This window comes from Telopea speciosissima, chromosome 10, assembly GCF_018873765.1.
Source record: "Telopea speciosissima isolate NSW1024214 ecotype Mountain lineage chromosome 10, Tspe_v1, whole genome shotgun sequence".
Taxonomy (NCBI): domain Eukaryota; kingdom Viridiplantae; phylum Streptophyta; class Magnoliopsida; order Proteales; family Proteaceae; genus Telopea; species Telopea speciosissima.
Window position 1 is genome coordinate 1,675,481 of NC_057925.1, and position 22,658 is coordinate 1,698,138.

At 39.2% G+C, this 22,658-nt stretch overlaps 3 protein-coding genes across 8 annotated transcripts in view; all 3 read right to left on the reverse strand.

The window, feature by feature from the left end:
- The window catches only part of LOC122642883 (40S ribosomal protein S28-like), a 57,231-nt gene that overhangs the window by 12,453 nt on the left and 22,120 nt on the right, over positions 1-22,658 (reverse strand). Inside the window, exons 1-4 of one of the 5 annotated variants that reach the window (XM_043836494.1) lie at positions 22,206-22,253; positions 20,187-20,399; positions 12,211-12,220; positions 10,008-10,020 (exon numbers count right to left, since the gene is read on the reverse strand). In XM_043836494.1, coding sequence (XP_043692429.1) covers positions 20,201-20,398 — 198 coding nt within the window. In that variant the 5' untranslated portion in view covers position 20,399; positions 22,206-22,253 and the 3' untranslated portion in view covers positions 10,008-10,020; positions 12,211-12,220; positions 20,187-20,200. Of the gene's footprint in view, positions 1-2,523; positions 2,535-3,620; positions 3,631-10,007; positions 10,021-12,210; positions 12,221-20,186; positions 20,403-22,177; positions 22,254-22,658 lie in introns of those variants that run through there. The other 4 variants (XM_043836498.1, XM_043836495.1, XM_043836496.1 and 1 more) reach the window with 4 other exon arrangements.
- On the reverse strand, positions 1,278-22,252 carry LOC122642877 (18S rRNA (guanine-N(7))-methyltransferase RID2). 2 transcript variants are annotated; one of them, XM_043836482.1, is made up of 10 exons: positions 22,206-22,252; positions 6,769-6,880; positions 6,589-6,664; positions 6,004-6,087; positions 5,843-5,898; positions 3,623-3,679; positions 3,108-3,157; positions 2,871-3,023; positions 2,146-2,278; positions 1,278-1,640 (listed from the first exon to the last, which is right to left on the reverse strand). In XM_043836482.1, exons 2-10 carry the CDS (start codon positions 6,865-6,867, stop codon positions 1,476-1,478), a joined length of 873 nt encoding a protein of 290 aa, XP_043692417.1. In that variant the 5' UTR covers positions 6,868-6,880; positions 22,206-22,252; the 3' UTR covers positions 1,278-1,475. The 2 variants fall into 2 exon arrangements, with proteins under 2 accessions (XP_043692417.1, XP_043692418.1); XM_043836483.1 differs by lacking the exon at positions 22,206-22,252 and adding an exon at positions 6,964-7,083 and having other exon boundaries at positions 6,769-6,888.
- Positions 8,496-12,672, reverse strand: LOC122642886. The gene is made up of 4 exons (XM_043836500.1): positions 11,789-12,672; positions 10,913-11,164; positions 10,736-10,827; positions 8,496-9,605 (listed from the first exon to the last, which is right to left on the reverse strand). Exons 1-4 carry the CDS (start codon positions 12,458-12,460, stop codon positions 8,792-8,794), a joined length of 1,830 nt encoding a protein of 609 aa, XP_043692435.1. The 5' UTR covers positions 12,461-12,672; the 3' UTR covers positions 8,496-8,791.

Genomic DNA, 22,658 nt, shown 5'->3' on the forward strand with positions numbered 1-22,658 from the left:
AGATTTGCAAGGATTTCTTGCAATAGGGAACATCATCCACATCGCCAGAATGATCAAGCAGCCAAAACCACACCGCAGCTTCTGAACCTTTCCCTGGCTTCTCGTCAGTAGATTCAGACCACAACCGTCTCCCAGATCGTAAAACCCTAGCCCCATCCGCATCTTTCACAGCTGGGCACTCAAGCGGGCTAGCATGGATGGTCTCAGAACATCACTGATTAAGAAACGTGACCCAGGGAAGGCCAATCTCTGCAGATCCAAAAATCTCTAGTTTCATATCCAAACCCCAATTTGTCAAAGCATGAATTTTTAGAAAACTCAGACAAAAATAAAGATAGAGAAATATAAGATCAATGAGAGACTCAAAAGAGATGAAACTTGACTGATTCATTTATACAACAGCATCCATCAATCCTTGAAAGTAACAAACGAAACACAAGGCGAGCTGCAAAATATGATACCATCAATTATCATATTAAGATTTTACAGATCCAATCAGAAGAAACCCTTATCTAGAATTAAAATTGAAATCCTAGCACAAAAAAAAGGAAAATAAGAGCAAGCAGATATCAATAGAAGCAACGTCAAAGAGAAGGATAACTAGGGCTAACGCCCAGGATGGGGAGGGGAAAGAATCGATTAGAAGAGAACAGTAATTATTAAGTTCTCGAAATAGCAAATGGAGAGGAGAGACGGAGAACTGAACCTCGTCCTTCCCCCAGTGGATTGGTGACTTCGAAGGCGAAACCGGAGAAGGCAACGCAGGGGGAAGAGGCGAAGACGTAGAAGAAGAAGAAGAAAAAGATGGTGAGAAGGACGACGAAGCTGATGACGAGGGCAAAGGTGATGACGACGGTAATAAAGGGGGCTTAAGGAGAGGCCAGAGTCAGTGAGAATGGAGTCGACAGAAACCACCGAGAGCTAAACCGAAAAACCTGCAATTTTTTTTCCCTTTTTTCAAATCTTAAACAATTCAGGGAAGGAGTTGCAGGGTTTTTTTTTTTGTTTTTTTTCTTTTTTTTTTCAGGTAATGGTATTTTTGTCACTTTAGTTTATCAAGGACAAAATGATCCATCAATGTTCAAAAACTGGAATCCGTTATAACATAGGGGGCATTTGGAAATAACCCAATTTAGGTGGGTAAAGAATAAATCACCATTTTGTTTGTGCTTTAAAAAATTAAACGGCTCAAATTTTTTGTCAGATAATCAATGACTGAGATTGATGGAGCACTGCCATCATTGTTTTATAATGGGCGCTACGACCTTTTGGCCAAATTTTATATTGCTCAGATTAGATTAAAATGGTTGGACCTGTTACATGCAATTTAAATGCACAGAAGAAAGAAATAACTTTCTACGAATAGAAACAAAATTTTCACCATTCGTGATAAATGCAAACTTCCAAATAAAGTACAAGACAAAAAGAAAACAGAACCTCCAAATGGAAAAGGACAGAAATTGGAAGGAAGCTGATTAGAAACGAGCTTTTCGTTTACGAGCAGTATACTTGGTATCGAGGGGAACAGCATCCCCTTTTCTCCTCTTCTGGTCCTTTTTGTTCAAAACCCATTGTCTTCCCTTTACTTTCTTTGTTAGTTTCAGTTTTTTCCTTGGCCGATGCCTTTCTGAAATGCAGACCTGAGTTCCACAAAGAAGCCAGATGTCATTCTAAAGATGCTTAAAAATGGAATGCATGATGCTGCTACTTTAAAAGGTCCATTCAATCTCTTTCTTTTGAAGGGAAGTCCTTTGTTATCGAAAAAAAATAAACTAGCACATCAAAAGGACAACATTACTGGAAGAATTCATATCCACAGTTAATCAAAATACAGAGAAATTGACAAGAACCTTACCATATTTTTTATATATTTAATTTTACTCCCCATGTTTGCTTGGCTTCCGCCTCTAATATAATTTTGGTTATTCATCAAAAAAGTAAGTACTATTCTATATTTGATCAGATGATTCCAGTTACCCATCAATCAAATTAAGTTGGTTTGAAAGGACAAACAGATATAGTATATCACTCTCATAAGATAGCAAGCACTGTCATTGAAAAAAATGTTAAACTCATGGAGACAAACATTACTCAGAAGCATAAGAAAACACGAAAGGTAGAGAAAACTTCACAATGAAAACTTACTGTTTGATTTTCTTCATCTTCACTATCTTCATCAGAGCAACTCTCTCCATCTTCACCTTTCCCGGTGGGAAGAGCCGTGCTTACAGAAGGTGGACCACAAGAAAGGACAAGGTATTCCTTTCTGCTCTTAGAACTGTTTTGAAAATAGTTATCCAAAGGTTAGTTAACCATATAAAATGGCTGCAGGAAGTTCAGTCACACATACCAACATTTTGAGTTCAATACTCCGTGCAGTTTCAGCACAGGACTCTCGCAAGATGGTTGCCAATCAAAAAGGGTTTCTAATGACAACTTCATTCAGGCTAGGAAAATAGCTCAAAAAACATAGAATATTTTGGAGGGGCGGGCATCGTTAAGGGAAAGGAAAATGAGGGGATGATAACACCAAACTCTCCAATCTACAGATACAAATAGGCACATAAAGTGGGGTGGGATCCATCATTCCACTGGTCCCACCTAGAAGCCAATATTCCAAACCATCATATACCAAAAAAAATTATGTATTGGCATGCCATTTTCTGGCCATCTTTGTGAACTACAGAAAAGGTCTGCACAAGATTTTTTTTCACTAAATGTCCTTAGGATTATAGGAGTAAAATCAACATGAAGCATATTTTCATATAGTGGCAAGAGTACACTACGAGAACCTCAGAAACTCAAAATCTACTCCATGTTATGAAGCCAAAAGATCAATTCAATACCAGCCTAACAAATCTCTAACATACCTGTGGGGGAAGTCAACCACCACACCACCCGCAAACCCAGCACGCATTGCAAAACCCAAGATCAACTCTCGTTGGGCAACATTCTCAGGATAAACTTGTAATACTGCTCTTGCTCCCCTTGAGAGGCATTTATACAATGATCCAAAGAAAGCCCTGTGGAGATGTCAAACCAAATTTAATAACACAGAAATGTAACACATCTTGATAAAAATAACTTGTGTAACAGTTGAGACATACTTCAATCTTAATTTTGGATTGTGAGACTTCTTATCTGCATTGCATAGCCACTGCTTGTAAGAAAACCAAGAAGGACATCAAACTTGAGGAGTAGATAATAAAGGAAGAAAGTCTTCTTGTATAACCTACTATTAGGAACAACTATTTTACATCATAACTCTTAAGTTCCCAATGACATAAGCAAACACTTGGTACTTTTAGATTGGCATTGATTTATAATAGGAGGTTGTTAATGCAAAAGTCGACCTCGAAGCAGGGAAACCAGCGGGAGATCGATTGCAGCAGGATCAATACAATAAAAGAGCAAAAACTTAAATAACTAAAACTCTTTAATTGCTACTTTCTGTTTACAAATGAAGGAGAACATTTCACTTCAAGCCAGTATTAAGTCATGCACAGTGACACAAACAGTTTAGTGTCTTTTGAGCAAGGCAGATAAGTAAAATCAACATTAATGCATCCAGTATGAAGTCCATTAGACTTGCAAATTAAAGGAAATAAAGTGGAGAACGAACCTGAACAGCTGAGATACTAATTGCACCATCAACAACACCAGGTCGAAGTCCTAAACCCTGCAACATACTCAAGCATAAATCACGCTGCTGTATCCATCTCCTAATAATTTATCAGTAGATGCTTCAGAAAATTGTCTTCTAAGCACAATTGCAACAGTTCCAGATGATCATTATAAATGAAGTTAAAAAAGGAACAATTACTGCAGGCAGCCATATCAGTTTGCAGCACTAAAAGGCCTTGTGGTCAATACTTGCCATCTAATAACAGGCCAGGCTTCTTAAGCAGTAGAGTTAGGCCGCAATTTAAGATCCTTAAGCCTTACTAGGCTTTATTTTAAGTCCATAATAGGTTATACAGGTCTTGGGCTAAGCATTTTGGTCTTTAAGTTGTAACGGAATAATATTACAGCCCAATATTTATATACGAGATTAGTGTTTAGTTCAAGTCTAATTCAGTTTTGCAAGTGCCACTAATCAAATCTCCTAGTGCCGCTAATCAAATCTCCTAGTGCCATTAAGATTTCTATTTTGGGTCTAGACTAGAACCCTTTTCCTCTGCTCGAATTATGAATTAGGGGTCTGGTAAGCCTATAAATAAGTGGTAATGGCTCGAAGCAGCTCAGAATTTAGAATTTGAATAAGAAGTTTTATTGTTGAGTTAGAGTGACACAGTGGAGCCTGTGTAGGTGATTCCCCAAGATCACAGCCTGCAGGTTCTTTGATGTAGCACAGCATAGGATTATAAATTTCACAAGGCTAAACTATAAGGAAAGGTGGTGGGGAATGGGACAGAGTTGAAAAGGGTTTAAAAAATATAAGGGAATAAGGGAAAAGTATCTGTTATGGGACTGTGAAAAATACCTTGAAGAGAAAGTGAGGAGAAGAGATGAAAAGAAAAAGAGATAACAATAGACTCCAAACAAAGAGGAAGCAAATAGCATTCATACAGACCTGATATGTTAATAGCAACCTCATAATCTAATAACTCTATTCCATTGAAGAAAAAAAATCTAAGTTCGTGTAGGGATACAGCCCTTTTATCAAAGACCAAACTGTCTCACTTTAGCACTCCTAAACCTACAAAAGAATTGCCCCTAAAAGTTACCTAGACAGGAACTTAATAGAATAACCTAATAAAATATGAAAATCGACTCCTAGTAAGACCTAAGCTCAATTACTTGCAGCTTATTCAACTTGCTCAATAATCAAACCACCTTTTACCTTATACTCTAATCCCATAAGCTTAACCCCAACATTTTAGGATTACAATGATGCAATTACAGTAATATTCCATGCAATTAAAAGGCCCAGCCCACGTCGAAAGACCTAAGATTTATTTTCACCTTTTTAACTCCTATTTAGGCTTGGACTGATCCTATTAGAGCCGAGTTGCCCCTGGTTCAAAAACACTAATCCTTAAGTTTTGGGATATTGTTGAAACTGGCCTTGTTATAAACCCAAAATTCAGAGGTTTGGTAATGCTAGTAGTTGTTTGAGTGTTGAGCAAAAAGGTTGAGCACACAGCAAGTAATTGAGTTTAAGTGCTATAAGAGTTGATTTTCATATTTTTATTACTTTTTCTATTAAATTCATGTTTAGATAACTTAAATGGGCCGTTTTTTAGTAGATTGAGTCCTAAAGCGAGAAATTTTGATCTTTATGAATAGCGTTGTATCCTTGAAATAAATTTTATTTGGTTTTGAAGCTGCTGCCTAGATATTAGATCTGTTTGACTCTTATTCGTTCCTTCAATATTTTCCGTCATTTGTGTTTCTTTATCGTTCATCTCTTCTCTTCCCTTTTTCTTCTCTTATAGTTTAATTTATCCATGCAATTCTGGTCTGCAAACATAGTTACTGAATATATAGTCATGAACCTTCTTTCACTATTTGCTTTGGATCCACTGTTGATTCTTTATTGGTCTTTAATTTGACATTGAAATCAGAACCCTTTTCTGTGTCTTGATTTCTTCGTGGGCTTTAATATTTATAGTATAAGTTCTCATACCTGCAGGCTTTCATTCACCTTGCCCACATCAAAGAAATAGTAAAAAGCATGGAAAATTAATTCTGACTGGTTTAGAAGAGTCCTGGTAATAGAGTAATTATGGCCTAATGCATGCACCATATCAAATTTTAGTTGTACGACCTAACTAAAATAATGGATGAAAGAAACTTAAAACAGTTACATGTTAAAACAATTGTCGAACAGAAAACGTACCTGACCCATATCGCCAAGCAAAAGATCTCCTTCCACTTCTCGCTCCAATGCAACATCTGGAATTGGAAAACAGTTTGAAAAGGCAATCTCAAGAAAACGAATATACACTTAAAGGAAACAATTGACTTTAAGATAAACCAATAGTTAACATTATAACGTACCAAGCATTGACTCTGAAATATCTAAGCCAATCCAATGATGCCCACTCTCAGACAATGTCTCCCCACTCAGTCCTGATCCACAACCTAAAAACGTAAAGAAAAACAAAATACATTCAAAATTAGCTCAGTAAGTTGCATCCACTCTTCTGTCAACAATCATGATTTGCCCAACAAAAAAAATCCAAAAACTAAGTCATGAGTTCATGGCTAGCCATGGTGGATGCCCAACACCAATTTCAGGAAGAGGGGGGGGAGGGAACCAATTAAACAGCAGAATGAGGAGGGAATTGAGCAATCAAACTGATATGGTCATAAATTGCGTCTAAACCTACATAAAGCTTAATTTTCTCAAGCCTAACAAGGTTGTAGTACTCAACCGTAGCTTTACCATTATCAGACAGTGCATATTGAGTTGTGACTCAACAAACTCTATTTGCTTCACAGTGAAGTTTGAACAATTAAAAGCCTTATGTGCAATGACAAAAAGTGTCTAAAAATCATTTCCAACAAATAAATAGGATAAGCGTATTCCTCAATTTTGCAAAACACAATAAAAGACAAATAGACAGGAAGGTAATCAATTACCTATATCAAGCAGAAGTCTAGGCACTCCATCATTAGGCAAAGCAAGCAGCTCTAATGCTCTCTCCGAAAGTTTTGCCTTTTAATATTAAAAAAAAAAGAGGAGTTAAAAAATCATCAATTTATCACACGTTTCTAAGAACTGAAAAAAAAAATTTGAAGAAACATAATGAGAAAGATCACCTGAATCTCCATTATACGAGAAGAGGAGGTATACTTGCGAGCCTCAGCATCATTGTAGAATATCTCGGGAGGCGCTTGTAATTCGGGTCTCGACGACATCTCTTTCGATTTTCTATTAGAGAGGAATCAGAGTTTCAGATATAAACGCTCTGTGTCTTGAAACGTTACAATAAAATAAAAAAACAATTCAAGAGAAAACCCTAAGAACAGAATTCAAGAAGGCAGCCGAAGCTCAAAATGAAGACTGGTTAAAGGGAAAGAGAAGAGCACCAGTAGGAAGCAGAAACAAAGAAAACCTTGCGTTCTAGGGTTTTAATGTTTTATGAGAGACCTCTTTCCAAGGGTCCAAATGGACCGGGTTCGACCGGTTTTTTATACCAGTTTTGAATGGACCTGGCTAGCCAGAAATCACTCTCGGCACTTTTCTGTTTAGTACTGTACCCTTTTGGATTTCTACCATTAATGTTAACAAGGAGCCTGTTATGCAACATGCATGTTCAATCTTTACTCTTCTACCTTTATATATTTTTCGGATCCAGCTCCTCTCCAGGGAGCTCAGTGCCCAGGGGGCATCTAAGGGTGGGCTGTGCTGCACACATCTCGGTGCATATCTAGGGATATGTGTGGCACAACCCAATGGTTGGATGCTCGTTGGGCGAGCTGGGCTTCTTGGAGACGAGCTCAACTCATATTTTTTATGGGAGAGGGTATGGGTGTGCCGATAGCATTCGGTAAAATAGCAGCATACACCTATCACAGGGGACACAGGAAGGCAAGGGGAACTTTTCCAAAGAGCTGGAGAGAGGAAAATGCATGCCTACTCTTTTCCTATATTTTTATGGAAAATTTTCACGTACTTCCCCTGAGGTATCTTTTAATTACAAAAACACTTCTCAATTTTGAAAAATTTTGTGTGCCCTTTGAGGTTCTTAAAATTCCTCCTTTATTATGGGTGATGAAAAATTTTGTCTGAAAAATTATACAAAATTATTGGCATGAAAAAAGAGGAGAGAAAAGTATTGAAAGCCAAGATGCTTATGTCGCACGAAATGATCTCATTCAAAACTAATAAAATGGGAAAAAGATCTATGTGGGGGTATTCCTTCTCACGTCCTCTCACATTATGACCTTGTGGAATCCACAATGACAGAAAATTATCTCGTCCAGTTTCCCAATCCTCTAATGGGGGGGCGGGGGGGGGGAGCTGGACCCCACTCGGACAGATTGTTTGGGCAGGGATAGAGTGGTCATTCTAACCCCCCTTTTTAGAGGAATTGGGGAACTGGAGGTGATAAAGACCCCACTTTGACATTCTCTTTCCGACCTACCAAAACCGAGAGCCAGCCGAATCGTTATCCTCTCCTGTTACAACACGGTGCAGTAGCGCATTGTGTGGCGCTGTAGAGGCCATGTGGCACAACGGGCCCCACATGATGCACATGGCCTCTGCAGCAGCCGCACGATGCGTTACAGCACCGTGCTGTAACAGGAGAGGATAAAAATTCAGAGCCAGCCAGTGATTGGTTTGGTGTGGGAGAGTTTGGCACCTTATACAGCACTCCCGGTCAAGTTCTAGCCTTCATTCATATAATACCTGGACCTCCTTGTATTTGCAATTAGGAACTCTCCAAATCAAATCAAATTCAAGTTTGAAGTGAAATTTCCAAATCCTCTGGGCAAATGATGTCGGCCGCCTGGTTGGCCCCTTAGTTTTTATTTTCTTACACTTTAAAAGAGCATTAAGAGATGAATTTTCATTGAAAACAACTTAGTTTAGCTCTCAACTGTACATTTTAATAATAGTCAGGAGAATACAAGAAAGGGACTCAATAGTTTCCCTGAATATAGCTTTTGGGTTAGTAATGATTAGGAAAATTTTACAGTAAAAATAATGCACTGCTAAAGAACAGCTTCAACCCACCAATGACAAGTCTCCACCCTCATCGCCAAAAAAAACCCAGATTTGCAAGTAGCATTTATGTATGGATACTTCAAAGGAAAACATCTCCTGAGTGACCTCCCTTCAGCACATTCCCTGTCTACTAGGAAGCACACAAGCATCAACATGTTCTAATAGAAATCCATACAGTTTCTTTCTCAAGCTCTCTATTCTTTCATTAACCTCGATGTCATCACCGACTGCATCTTCCAACCACTGATTTACCCTTTTAAGCTGCCCTAGGAGAACTGCGATCCCATCATCTTCTTCCCCTCGTTTTAATCCAAAACCATCGCTCAATGAATCCTCCAAGTATTTCAAGAACCATCCACCAGATAACAAGAGCAGCTGTTTTGCTAGAGATGCTGTCTCCATCAAGCTACTTCCTTGTGACCATTTCCCCTTCTCAGTATTTGTCCTCTTTGCTCCAGGAACCACAAGCCGCTTTTTAGAAGGAACTTTCTTGGTGCTCAGATCAGACATGCTTCCCGAAATTTTGGGGCTTGCTTTGTTCTGAGGTGAAGTGCCCTTACGATTGACATCTTTAGTTGAGGTTGAGTTAGAATTTTCCAAGACAATATAATAACATTTCTCGTTGCGCAGAGTTTCTTTTCTATCCTGCTTGACAAACAGAGAGAATTTGGAAAGGTCGGTATCTAAAGCAGCCTGGACCCATGATGTAGCATCCACAGCTTTAACAGTCGTTGAGTTTTTGCAAGCTTCTGGTAATGCAACCTGTCCACTACTAGAACTGATTTTCCCTTCTGGAGATTTCATTGCCAGTAATCCATTAACAACTGCTGATGCTTGCTGAATGTTCTGATGGAGGTTTAGAAATCGTTCAACTAAGCATCCAGGAGAATCTTGCAGGTCGTGATCACACAGTTTTGAAAACATGCTGGGAGCAAGAGGGGGGATGATAAATTTATAAGCAAAAGAATAATAACAACAACAATTATGATAACTATCCACTTCAGAAAACACATGCATATATAAGACAAGGGCTTTCCTCCAAGATGAAGCAGCATAAAAAATAGGCTAGGGCATTGCAATCACCATTTCCTTTTATAGTCACTTGGAATTATCCAAGAAAAAACAAAATTTTTTTTAGGGGGTTGGGGGGGGGGGGGGGGAGTGTGTGTGACATGCACATTTGATTCTGAAAGGAAAGATGCCTGAGATATATGTATGATGCACAATTTATAATGCCCGTCGTGAATAATCCACTAATCGAACAAATCAAAGAATTGTATTCATTTGTACTAACCCTAAATCACTCTCTAACTCATATTTAGCCAAAGAAAAACTATTATCTTAACAAGAGAAATGAGTCATATATTAGTGCAACCTTCAAAGTACAGTGAGTAACATCCTATGGTATGAATGCACATATCCAATGCACTTTTCCTCCTAGATTTCAAAACAAGCAACAAGAACAATGAAGAAGAAGAAGAAGAAGAAGGGCGTACCATGATAAATAATATGAGGGGAAGAGAGAGGGAGTGTGTGTGTGTGTGGATAACCGAAAAACACATATTGGAAAACTTGTCACTTGAGTAAAACAAACCACTACAATGAGTGAATCATGTTTCCATCTTCGAGTCAAAGCTGATTATTTTAAATTTTGAAAAACAGATATAGTTTAATTTCTAGATGTTCTAAGATAATTGCATTTTGATTCTTATTAGCATTTTAGTAATCACTCAGTAAGACCAAGCCTCCACATACACACCAAAAAAATTAATAAACCATCAATGATGAATGAACAATAAATGAATTTTTTGAGTACCATCAGCAATTATGACCATATAGTGTGTCTCAAACCGAACTTGTGTTTGACTCTCAAGGTAACACTAGTGCAACTTCAATCAAGGATTAATGGTCCAATTGAAACTCCAAATACCCCTATTACTAGGCAGAATGATGAAGCAGATCCATGAAGCTTCTCTTCAAACAGATACCAAATCATTTGAAAAATAAATAATGGGGTTGACAAAGAAGAAATAAAATAAAATAAAGAGACAATACCTCATGCATCGGATGATACATTCTGCAGCCGAGGCTTCTTGTAATGCATCCACTGCAGCAACAAATGCAGCATTTCTACAACGCAACGTATCCTAGAAACATCACCAATTACAAGAAATTTTAGAGGTTGGTGATGACATGCACTGAAACTTCATATAAACATGTTCTATTGCATACCTTTCCAAGAGCATGCATACTAGATGGCAGTGACCCCCAAAAAATGTCTTGATCTGACAAACTTTTGGAGCTAACAGGAATCTTAACAAGACGGGATGGACTATTTCCATCCTTAGACTTGATGTCTCTTCTTAATGGTCCATTTGGTATTTTCAATGACAAGCCATTATATTCATTTGATGGTGGTGAGCTATTCAAACTACGATGCTTCAGAACTGATTTGCTACTTGAAGAAGCCTTATCAGAAAGAACCTGCAGGTCAAAGTCAAAAATTTATCACCAACTCTAGGCAAACAAAATAAATTAGCTCATAAGAAGAGTTGCTGCCTTTTCTTTTCGCAACAGTTATTATCTTTGGAAGTGCCTCAAATAACTTGAAAGAGCCAAAAATTCCAGCAGAACAACAATTCCCCTGTCCACCTACAAGATCTTTTCATAAGGTGTGATAAAGCAGACACTAATTCGATTTAAGCAGCAATCTGGGAAGAATCTAAAAGTGTTATTCGATACTTTATTGGTCTTTAAATTTCCAGGAACAAATTGTTCTTATTACAAATTTTTAGTTTCAGTATTGTAAAGTTTCTCATTTGATGATAGCTGGTAGGAAACTACGAACAGAACTTGCACAAGAAGAACAAAATTTCAAATCCCAAACCCCCTCCCCTCCGCAAAACAAAAAAACAAATACGAGAAATAGAAAATACAGGAAAGGAGAAGGATCAAAGCAAAGAATCAAAGACATAAACGGAAATCGAAAAACAGGGGGAGGGGGGAATAAAAAAGGAAAAAATACCAATGCAACCACCAAATTGATCCGAATAAGAACGAATATGTAGGAAGAAAGGGGCAGAGATTAGGAACAGAAATGTTACTCACAGAAGCAGTATCCGAGAAACCGGTGATGTCTTTGGGTTTAAGACTCGACGGGGAACGTATGCCGTTCGCACTCTTGGACCCAGGGCTCTTGTCCCATCCCCTACGCATCGAATCCAAGCTCGGTCTACTCAACTCCAGGTCCTCCACCCTGGCATTACTCCCCAACGAATCTCCTAGTCTCGACCTGGAGTTGTCTTCAAGTTCTGACGACCTCTTCACCTTCGTCTTCTTCCATCCATCTTTCTTGGGGGAATTCCTTACTTTCGCCGAGAAATCAACATTGGGTCGAATTGATAAACAGTTGATGGATACCAAATCCGTAGGGTTACCAACGTAAGGCCGTCTCTTGGGGACAGGTTTGATACCACGAAGCACAGGAACAGGGGAGCCCGGGTCAAGGCGAGAGACATAAAGAAACTGACCCAGCTGGATCTTGTCGCTGAAGATCAAATCTAAGTCTTCATCGGAGATAGAAACGTAAGCTGAATGCAAGGAATCAGAGACCTTCAGGAAGAAACCCGTGCTCTGCCAGGGATCATCGCCGGCGGCAAGGGCTGGGATTATCTCGAGCACCTGCAAGAGAGCGGACCGATGCTCACCGGTGACCTTGGAGTTTCTATCGCTGGCGTGCTGGAGTAGCTTCAAAAGCACCCCTGGTGTGAGAGACGCCATGAGAGACGTACCTGTATTATTGTTGTTCTGTTGCTCTGTGACAACAACAACATCAACATCGCTTGCAGAGGGGTTCTCTGTTGTTAGAATCTCTTTATGTATATATTGAGAGGAAAGAAGAGAGGTCACGTGACAAGGGCTCTTGGGTAATGAGGATTATACCATTTGAGGGAAGAAGAAGAAGAAAAGATTTAAAAAGGTTGGGCTTTTCGCGCTTCTGCATTTCGAGACTCGATTTCGTTTTTTTCATTGGATTGGACCATTAGAATTGTGGAGTTCCGCTATCGCTTTCAGAGGTTTCAGATCTCAGAAGAGGAGAGAGAGAGAGAGAGAGCTGCGGTTCCCAAAGTTGAGGATTTGACGAACTGAGGAGGTTTTCGAAGAGGACAGCGATTCAGAATCAGGACAGGGAATGCCTCGCGAAATCGACGTATATTCACTGCATCTTAAAACATTTTAGTTATTTTTGGGGCTTACGGATTTATGTTGAGGATAATCTCCCACACGTTTTATACGCTGCCGAGATAGGAATTTTCTCACGTCACACCAATAATGATTTAAAAATTTGAAAAAGAGTTTCATCGAATAGTTATCCCATCCAATTCGCTGCCTGCTGCAATTCCTCCAATTCCTCTAATTGAAAAAAGGTCTTGTGAGTTGTGACAATCCCAATTCTCAACGTTCTAGAGTGATCGATTCTAGGGTTTTAGGGATCGATTAAAAATTGATCGAAATCAACAAGGATCTAGATTTGAATCAACAAGGATCGATTTTTGATAGGCCATTCTAAGGTTAAAATCTTTGGTGTTCTAGGAGCTTACTCAAGAGACTTTTCCTAAAGTGAGATGGTTTTCAGTGAGAGCAACCAACATAGAGGAGAGCACCAATTAAGGGCAATGAAATGGTTTCATACATAGGAAGGCAACAAGGTCATTTCATATGAAGAGAATAGAGATAGAGGGAAAAGGTGCTAGTGTACCCTCCCTTGGTGGCTTAGAGAATCTTTTCCCTTTTGCCCCCGTGAAAGGTGGAAGTCTCGCCTCTATTGGTGCTTTTCGTGCACCCCCGTGAAAGGCCAAAATTTCACCTCTATTGATGGTTTCGTGTGTACTCCCGTTGGCCCCCGTACTGGTGCAGGGACCATGCTCCTAGTCAAAAAACTCTTCTCCAGAATGAAAAACTACGAAATTCCCTCATCACTTGTGATTTGACTGTGTGATTGGATTACCACGTCATTGTTAGGGACTTGGGTAAAACTCATCCTCAAAAGCTAGCCGTTAAGGAGAGTCACAAACTTCCTCCCATGATTGACTTATTGTACAAGGTCGAAAACATCTTAGTTCATTCAGATGGATCGATTGTAATGGTGAGAGGATTCCTCTTTCAATATGGGTGAAAGATAATATTTGCCCCTAACAAAACATTATTCATCCATTATCACACTCGAGAGCCAATTTCCGTCCGATCCGAGGAAAACTTTGCACGCCTTCGTTACCTTTTGGGAGGCCTACGCCCCATAGAAATTGTCTACCTGAGACTGTCCCTTGACCCGTAGATCCTGACACAAGGTTAGAATTCAATAATGGAACATATGATAGTTACCCTGAGAAGGAACAACAAAAGCCAAATCCTGTATTGTTGGATTCATGTATAACTTCAAGAAGCATAAGATGATTTAATTAAGTGAAAGAGACAAAGTCACAAAAGTAGGAAACAAGAAGATGATGAAATCCAGGTCAATGAAGTTGTTAAAATATGCACTCATTAAAGGGTTTTCAGATCTATGAGAAGATGTGATCAGATAAGATTCCTTTAAATAAAGCAGCCTTCACATCGGATGCTTAAATGGCTATGTCAATGGATGATGCAGATTTGGTTTTTTGATATGGTAAAGAAAATGAAGCAACTGCTACTAATCAATTTATTTTTCTACAATTTGAAAAGTAAAATAAAAGGCATAAATGCAGATTTGTTTCTTGTGGGGGAGTATAACGCCCACGTCCAGACACAGAGGTGCCGGGAAGGCATAAATGATAGCCTGCTTGATGCTTTTGTACGCACTTTCATTGGCCTGTTCGCCCACATAAGCGAGACAATGCATCCTTTTTAACAATTTCTTTAAGACCTAGTTTCTTTTCATCCATGGTGAAGAGAGAATCTCTTTATCCATAAGATCTCACCTTCTAGTTAGATTGAGAAAGGGTATTTTCGAGTTTCGACCTTATAAAGGGATGGGAGTTAAAAGATGATATTTGCAATTCACAAACTCTAATAAATCATCAATAGGTGAAGGAAAACTTAATCCTTTTCTTTGGTTTAGGGTAGAATTGAATTAAAAAGAAAGCTAAGCCTAGAAAGAAAAGTTCAAAGGCACATAAGTGCACAACGACATATGACAAAGTGTGCAACTTGAACTCCCAACTTGGAAGGAAAGGAAAGCTTCAAAATCTCTCTCTCACACACTCTCTCAAGAAAGAGACAGAAGTTGAGGACAACACGTAGTGGAGGCGATTGAGACTGTTTCTCCCTCTATAGCACTACTCCATCTCCACCAAAAACATTATAATTAGTTAATGCTAAGCGTGTAAGTACTTGTCCAAGTTTTAGTTGTTGAGCACGTCGCATGGTAGAGGATGGCACGACCGCGCTGGCTGGCTGATGAGTTAAGCAAAAGATAAGCAGACAACCTTCCATATATCTCTAGTCGATGGATATGTTGACTGTTGGTCACTTGTTCCTAGGGGTGTAAATGATTAATCGAATTCCAATTTTCATATTCATGTTTGTATTCGATTAGTTTTATCTGAATCCGTTCGAAAGCTAAACTAATGCGGATACAGATAGGTTATAACTATCCGAAAAGTTATATTTACAAGTAAACGGATAAAATATTCGATCTGTATCAGTTTAGTATCTGAATCTGTCCGAAACTAATCAGCTACGGATGTGGATATAGCACTATCCGAGTCGAATCCGATCCGTTTACATCCCTACTTGTTCCTTGTCATCAAATTTTATTCCTGAGCCCTTGAGGCTATATTTGTAAATGAAGCGAAAAATTATTTTTTTAAAGAAAAAAAAGAGAAAGACACTTTTAACTCATCCTTAATGTGATCATGAGGCCATGATTTTTGCCTTATTATGTTTTGAAACAAATATTTATGCACGGGTGATTCTTCCATTGATTCCATCATGTAGAGGGTGGGGGTGTTATTGTCATTTTGGATGGGCATTTATGCTATCTGACTACACAAGGGCGTGCATACAAACTTTAGCCTTATGCTTTTGTTCTTTATTTTCAATATTTCTTTTCTTTTCTTGTCTTCCAAACATAGGCTTAATATGATTGATCTTTAATGAAATAAATTAGTTAGGGGAGAATGTTCTCTGTGCCGGGGGCGCAGGCTGCGCCCAGACACATGAGGGTGGGCGTAATGACCACTCTGCCCCCTGAGTGGTAGGCCCATGTGTCTGGGTGCGGCCTGCGCTGTGGCACAGAGAACATGAGCCCCTTAGTTAGATAAGGTTTTTTTTTCAATATCTGACATCTCTCTCTCTCTCTCTGTCTCTCTCTCTAAAAGGAGGTAGTTGGACCTAGTAAGGCTGGTATTCTTGGAAATAAATCCTCTCTAGCGCCTTCGTCTGTCAGTGAGGTGCAGTAAAGCCCTGAGAGCTTGATACGTGGGAGGTGTGACATCCAACGGTGTTGAGCTCGATTGGCCTAGTTTTTCTTTTCTTTTCTTTCTTCTCGAGCTCGGCACCGTTGGGTGTCACGCCTTCCATGTGTCGAGCCCTCATTGCAGCTCACTGGAAGATTAGGTTACTGGAGAGAATTTATTTCCAGGAATACCAGCCTCACCAGGTCCAATTGCCACCCTTTAGAGAGAGAGACAGAGCGAGGGGTCAGATTCTCCTCAAGTTGTGGAATCCAATTAAACCAATTTGACTAATCAAGAAGTGGATTGGGTATATTAGTGGTTAATCTAGAAGTGTCCTATCTTAAACAGAAAGATTAAGCCATGTGGAAGAATATTTTTTTTCGGTAAACATTTGAAAGAATAACGAATCATTGTTTAGTACTCATATGCATTGATGCTTCTACAACATAAAATAAAACAGAAGGCGTTGGTTGTTAGTATAAATCTCAATCAATACAGATTTTTGGAGTGGTTAAGACCACATTCTTTTCTATCATGTATGATTTAAAATACTCCCAAATGGAAACAAAAAGCTAATTATTTGAAGAGTTGATACTTGATACTCTCAAATAAGTATTACTCTTATTTCTATTCTATATTATTTTTGATAAATCATTTTGATAATAATTTATAGGTCAGAAATATAAATTGTTTGGTAATTAATAGATAAATAGATTTGGTAAGCTTATGTGTAGAATAAACTGTTAACTGTGTAACCAAAATGGTTTACTATAAAATATGGGAAAAGATTCTCTAAACTAACGGTGGAGGCTACACCATCAACCTCTCTCTCTCCCTTACCCCTGTTAACAAGCCATCGTGTCTGTCCCTAATTGATGCAGTCTCCAAGCTGCCAGCTCAAAGAACTATCTCCCATAGAGTATATTGAAATACACATATATGGTAGCCTAATTTATTTGAGAGAAAATGATCCCACACATTGGTTGTGAGAATCCTCTTAGGTACCGTTTGATAACCTTACGCTTGTTTCTGTTTCATTCCTCACAAAAATGTTTTTTGGTGTTTTTGGTTGCAAAATGGTGCATAAACCTAGGTGATCTTTTCTCCATTATGTTCTTCTTTCTCATTTTCTTTCTTAATTTCTTTTTTTTGCAGTTGTGACCGAACAACACCAGTAGCAACCTCTTTCCCTTTCCCTATTCTCTATCACCGCCATTGTTCTACCGATATCAGCAATGAAAAAAAAAAAAAGGGGTAAATTACACGTCACCCTTGCTTTTCAAATGAAACTCAAATCACCCCCTGGTTTTTGAAAATACTCATTTGTCCCCCTCTACAGTAACGGTGTTAGTCTTAGTTATTGGTATGAAAGGACTATTTTACCCTTGTACTAAAACATTAGAAATAAATTTATAATAGGGTAAAATCATAAATCAACATTGTTCAAGGGTAGTTTAAGAATTTAAATTTATTTAACTGGCTGACATCATCACTTAACAGCATAAAACTAATGGTAGGGACTAATTTGTCATATTGGGGTCTAAAACAGGAGGTGATTTGAGTTTCGTTTGAAAACCAGAGGGTGACGTGTAATTTACCCCAAAAAAAATTCGTTTCTACTCCCCTCCCGTAGCAACCGTCTCTCTCCCATTTTCCGTTGAAACTCTACCCCTTTCCCAGTCCTTAGACTCCACTAAAACCCAAGCCCATCTTTCCGTCGAGTCCAGTGACCCATCCCACCCCTGGTATTCCCACCGACAACCCCAATCCCATCTCTTTCGATTCCCTACCAAAACCCCAACCTAAGACCCCTTCTTGGTTCCGGCAGAACCCAGAAAAAAAAAAAAACAAAAAAACAAAAAAGGAAGAGAGATAGCGAGAACAAAGAAACAAAAGCAGCAAACAAAAAAAAAATTGAGTAGAGAAGAGAACCAAAGAATCGAAACAAAAGGAAGAAGAAAACATACCTGGTTTCGGGGAACTCCCACCGCTACAGGTTTGAACCTCCATTGCAGGCGGACAGATAGACTCCCATTCAAAGTGGAACTCCCGCCTCATCTCTTCCACCATTTTCATGTACTACTTCTCTGGTTCGAATAAAGAGTCCAAATCCCAAACTGTAACACCCTCAAGAGATGGGTGTTTTCCTTTTTTTTTATCGAGCAACACTTTTTCAATTGGTACAAAAAATGGAACAAATCTGTTAGACTTCACACAAATGACCATAAATTTTGATTTATGGTACCAAAAACACATGAAACTTATCAAATAGTTTTTTGGATGTTTTTGTGTGCTGGGAACACAAATAACACATAAACACCAGAAACGTAAGAATTGTTATTCTCTCCTGTTACAGCATAGTGCTATACTGCATCGTGCGGCGTTGCAGAGGTCATGTGGCACAGCGGGCCCCATATGGTGCACATGGCCTCTACAGCCGCACGATGTGTTACAGCATTGTGTTGTAACAGGAGAAGATAAAAATTCGAAACGTAAGGCTATCAAACGGTACCTTACATTCCCTTGGAATCTTGGTATAGGCAGCGTAGCAATCCCCTACCCATTTTTTAGATGCCCAAACTTGGTAGTCACTGAAAAAAAGATTGTCCTCAATAAGGAGACATTAATATAGAAGAAAAAAAAGAAAGGGAGAAAGTTCTCTGTCCGGGAGTGTGGCCTATGCCAGCACTCCCATGAGTCTATCTCTCCTCTCCATATGAAAAGACACATTTGTCCCCTTATTTTGAAGAGGAGAGAGATAGACACATGAGAGTGCTGGCGTAGGCCACACTCCCGGACAGGGAACTACTTCCCAAAAAGAAAATAGACATATATTTGGGTCATCCTGACAAGCTTATCACAATGGGCACATATGACTCTTAATGCAAGGGACCATCAAGAAGTATATGACCATGGTTTTAAAAATCGATATCAAGATTACTGGCCCCGACCGATATCGTTACTGATACAAATCGGTCAAATCGGATGGTTTTGCCTTTAATTAGGATTTAAAAAAAATTAGACAGATTTACCGCTAATTAGAACTGTTTCCATTGATACTGGATCAGGCAGGTATCGGAATAGGAATATGGATTTTTTTTTTTTTTTTTTTTTTGGGTGGTAGGATTCCAGTTGGTTAGTTAGGAGATGATAAGAACTTTCGACCAAATTGATGCCATTTTACTGACAATCTAATTCAATCACAGCTATAAGCAAGAAGTCATGTAATCTGTTCGGCTGTAGATGAAGTTTTGGGGTAACAAATACTTTGGGTTGACCATTAGTGAAGCGCTCATTACTCCGGCTATGCCGAGTAAAACTGCAGTTTCTGCAGTATGGAAGCCTAGTGAACCTTCATCAAAGAAGCTAGGCTCATAAGATTCCGTTCCAGTTACAGAATTAGCCAACTTTTTTGTTACTCTTGTTTTTACTGAATCTTTCAAATAATGGACTTTTCAGATTTGTTAAATTTAGTCCACTGAGTTGGAGATTTTTAGAATCTACAGCATTGACAGTTATTAATGGTTCCATCAAAGAATTTCACCAGGTGAATTTGGGCTCTCCAGCAGGAGAATCCAGCACAGCTGGTGTTTGAGTCATTTAACAGGCATCCCACCCTATGAAATGACCAAACCAAAACAAAACAAACCCCCACCCCGGGTTTTGGGGGAGCTGGATCTTCCAGCTCTCCCACCATGGCTGGAGGAAAGCCAGGTCCCTAACCAGGTAGGCATTCTTTCTCTCCCTACATAATAACCCAAATATAGATCCAGCTCTCCCACCATGGCTGGAGGAAAGCCAGGTCCCTAACCAGGTAGGCGTTCTTTCTCCCTACATTATAACCCAAATATAGAGTAATAAATGAGAGACGGAGCCAAGGCCTAAGCAGATAATAGCATTACCTGAATAACAGTGTCACCATCAAAATACTACTACTGTTGGACTCATCCATCCACTTACAAAGTTCAAAACTGATGCTCAGAAGATTATAGAGCGTAAACTATTTCCCATAACCACATAAAAAACTGAGTCCTAGCCAATAATTAGGCACTCTAAAAACAGATCACAAAATAACCAGCACTCAACGCAACCTCCTAGCTTCCCTTTCAGACTCGAGCAGGGTAAGCATATCTCCTTCCCTGACAGGTCCCTTCACGTTCCTCATAATGATACGAGTTGAGTCATCCACAAACTTGACTCTCACCTGGGTAACCTGACCTCTGGACCCTGTTCGACCCATCACCTTCACCACAGTTGCAAGCTTCACCTGACTATCCATCCTGTATGGTTAAGAGCCAAAAGAAGTGAAAAAGAGTAGAAAAAGGATTGTAACAAAAGTATAGCAACACTTTTAACAATTTGCAGAACATCATCAAGCAGCTCAAGCGCGTACAGCAAGCTAAATTGTCTTGCATACAGAGTAGTAGGAAATTAGAAAGTTGTTCTGTCAAGTAGTTCCCGAGAAAAAAAATGATTGACAGATTCTATCTAGAGAGAGACGGTAACACCTTTGACAAAAAGATAAGCTAGTCACCCACCACATTATCTAAATCCTGTACATCACACAATTGCCATTCTCTAAGAGACTGCAAATGTTGGAAAACTACGAATGAGAAAAGCAACTGAAGTGCAGAACAGTATTACCCAAAATCTACTGTCTACGTTTGTTTCAGGAAACACCCACCACTTTCTTGGCGTAGGTTTGAGCAGAGTTAATCAAATAATGGGACTACAGTAGATAGAATGTTTGGATGATTAGGGGTGTCAATGGGCTGGCCCTAAACCCTTGCCCAACCCTAGGGGCCTTGACCTAAACCCAAGCCCAGCCGACCCTGCCCGGGCATAACATACCCTCAACCCAGTCTGACTCAGAAAAGGTTTGCCATAGCCCTACCAGGCCCTGATTGATCCTGATTGGGCCGGGTTGGGTTGACTCTGGCCCTAATTGACCATATTTCCAAGTGTTTTCACCCTCATGCCTCGGGGTAATGCTTCTGTTAGATTCTTCACATAGGTAAGGGCACAGGAAAATCTTTACAGATGCTGCTAAGATCGACTATAAGAGAAGGTGAACTAAATACTGAGAGAGAGATTTATAGATCAATTAGTTGTGGAAGAAAAGAAAACATTAAAAAGGAAAATGTTAACATAGTTCAAACATTATCCATTCTAAAAACAATTAAGCTCACGGACTAAAGTTCTTTGCTTGAAAAAAAAAAAAAAAAACAAAGAAAGAAAGAGAAGTTAGAAAGGGAGGAAACAAGAAGGGCTCTCTCTGCCCTTTGTTTCATACCATACTTTTTCCTTCTGGATATCCGGATAATAGATGAAAGGTATCAGATATACCCAATAATCATATATATATATATATATATATATAAAAGCAATCCTGAAGAACAAATGCCAGTGCCAGCCAATGATAAGCAGATTCTAATCATAACTGACAGGTAACAGAAATATAGACCAACCTCCTTTGATAAGTCTCCAAATCTGGAGAGGGATAGTAAGAGAATGGGGAAGAAAAAACACTACAATATAACTAATTCCAATGAAGATATAGAACTCAGCAATGATATAAGAGGAATCTGAAATTACAAACCCAGAATTTGGGAAATTGAAGAAATCCGAACACCAGAACAGATCGAGGGTGCCTTTCAGAAGTGCCAATATTCCCCAAAAATATGAAACAGATCTGACGGACACATCTGTAATACTGTTATAGTAGGTATGTTGCCCTAGAAATTCAGAAAAACAAAGTACCGCAGGCCTACAAGAGAAGCCATCGTTTCCGGGATAGGGAAACCATGGATCTGTTTTGTCTTTACTATCAGTTAAACCATGTCAAACCATTATCAATTGGTTTTAGGTCTCCTCTAATTTTATTAAGATTTACGTATTATCCACCAAATTAAACGAAGAAGACAATAACAGAATTATGTGATTTGCATCATAGATCTTGCGATTAGAAGATTGTTACCCGGCTTCGTGATAATCCAAATTTAAAGAAGCCAAGAAACTTAAGGAAAACAAAGAGCTTTCATTGGAAAGACAAAATCAGAAGCGTAAATAGGAGATCTGCAATTTACCTGAACTCTGTCGCGAGAGAGAGATGAGGCAGCCGCTTCACCAATTCACAAACTCTGGAGGAGGATTTGAAACCCCTAGCTTCGGTTCTTATGGCGAAGGGGAGAGAACCTGAGGTTTAGGGATTCGGCTCCTTTTCCATCTCTAACATCTCCCCAACTCTTGCCCAACGCTACCTGGGATGCGACACGTGGATCGTAACGATCCAACGGCTCTTCACAATCCTCTATTTTTCTCCCCAAATTGACCCACTTTGCTTCGACCCGCAACCAGAAAAAAACCCAAATCCGAGGTAGCGTTGGGAAATAATGACTTTACTTCCAAGTTGGATCTCCCCGCGTGGGTGGCTGGACGTATTCTTATCTGCTCTATTTCTCCAAGTTCCTCTGATAGAAGGGGTAGACCTCACCCCGGTGATGTGTTCTGACAAGGGTAGGGAGGTCATTTTTCATTTT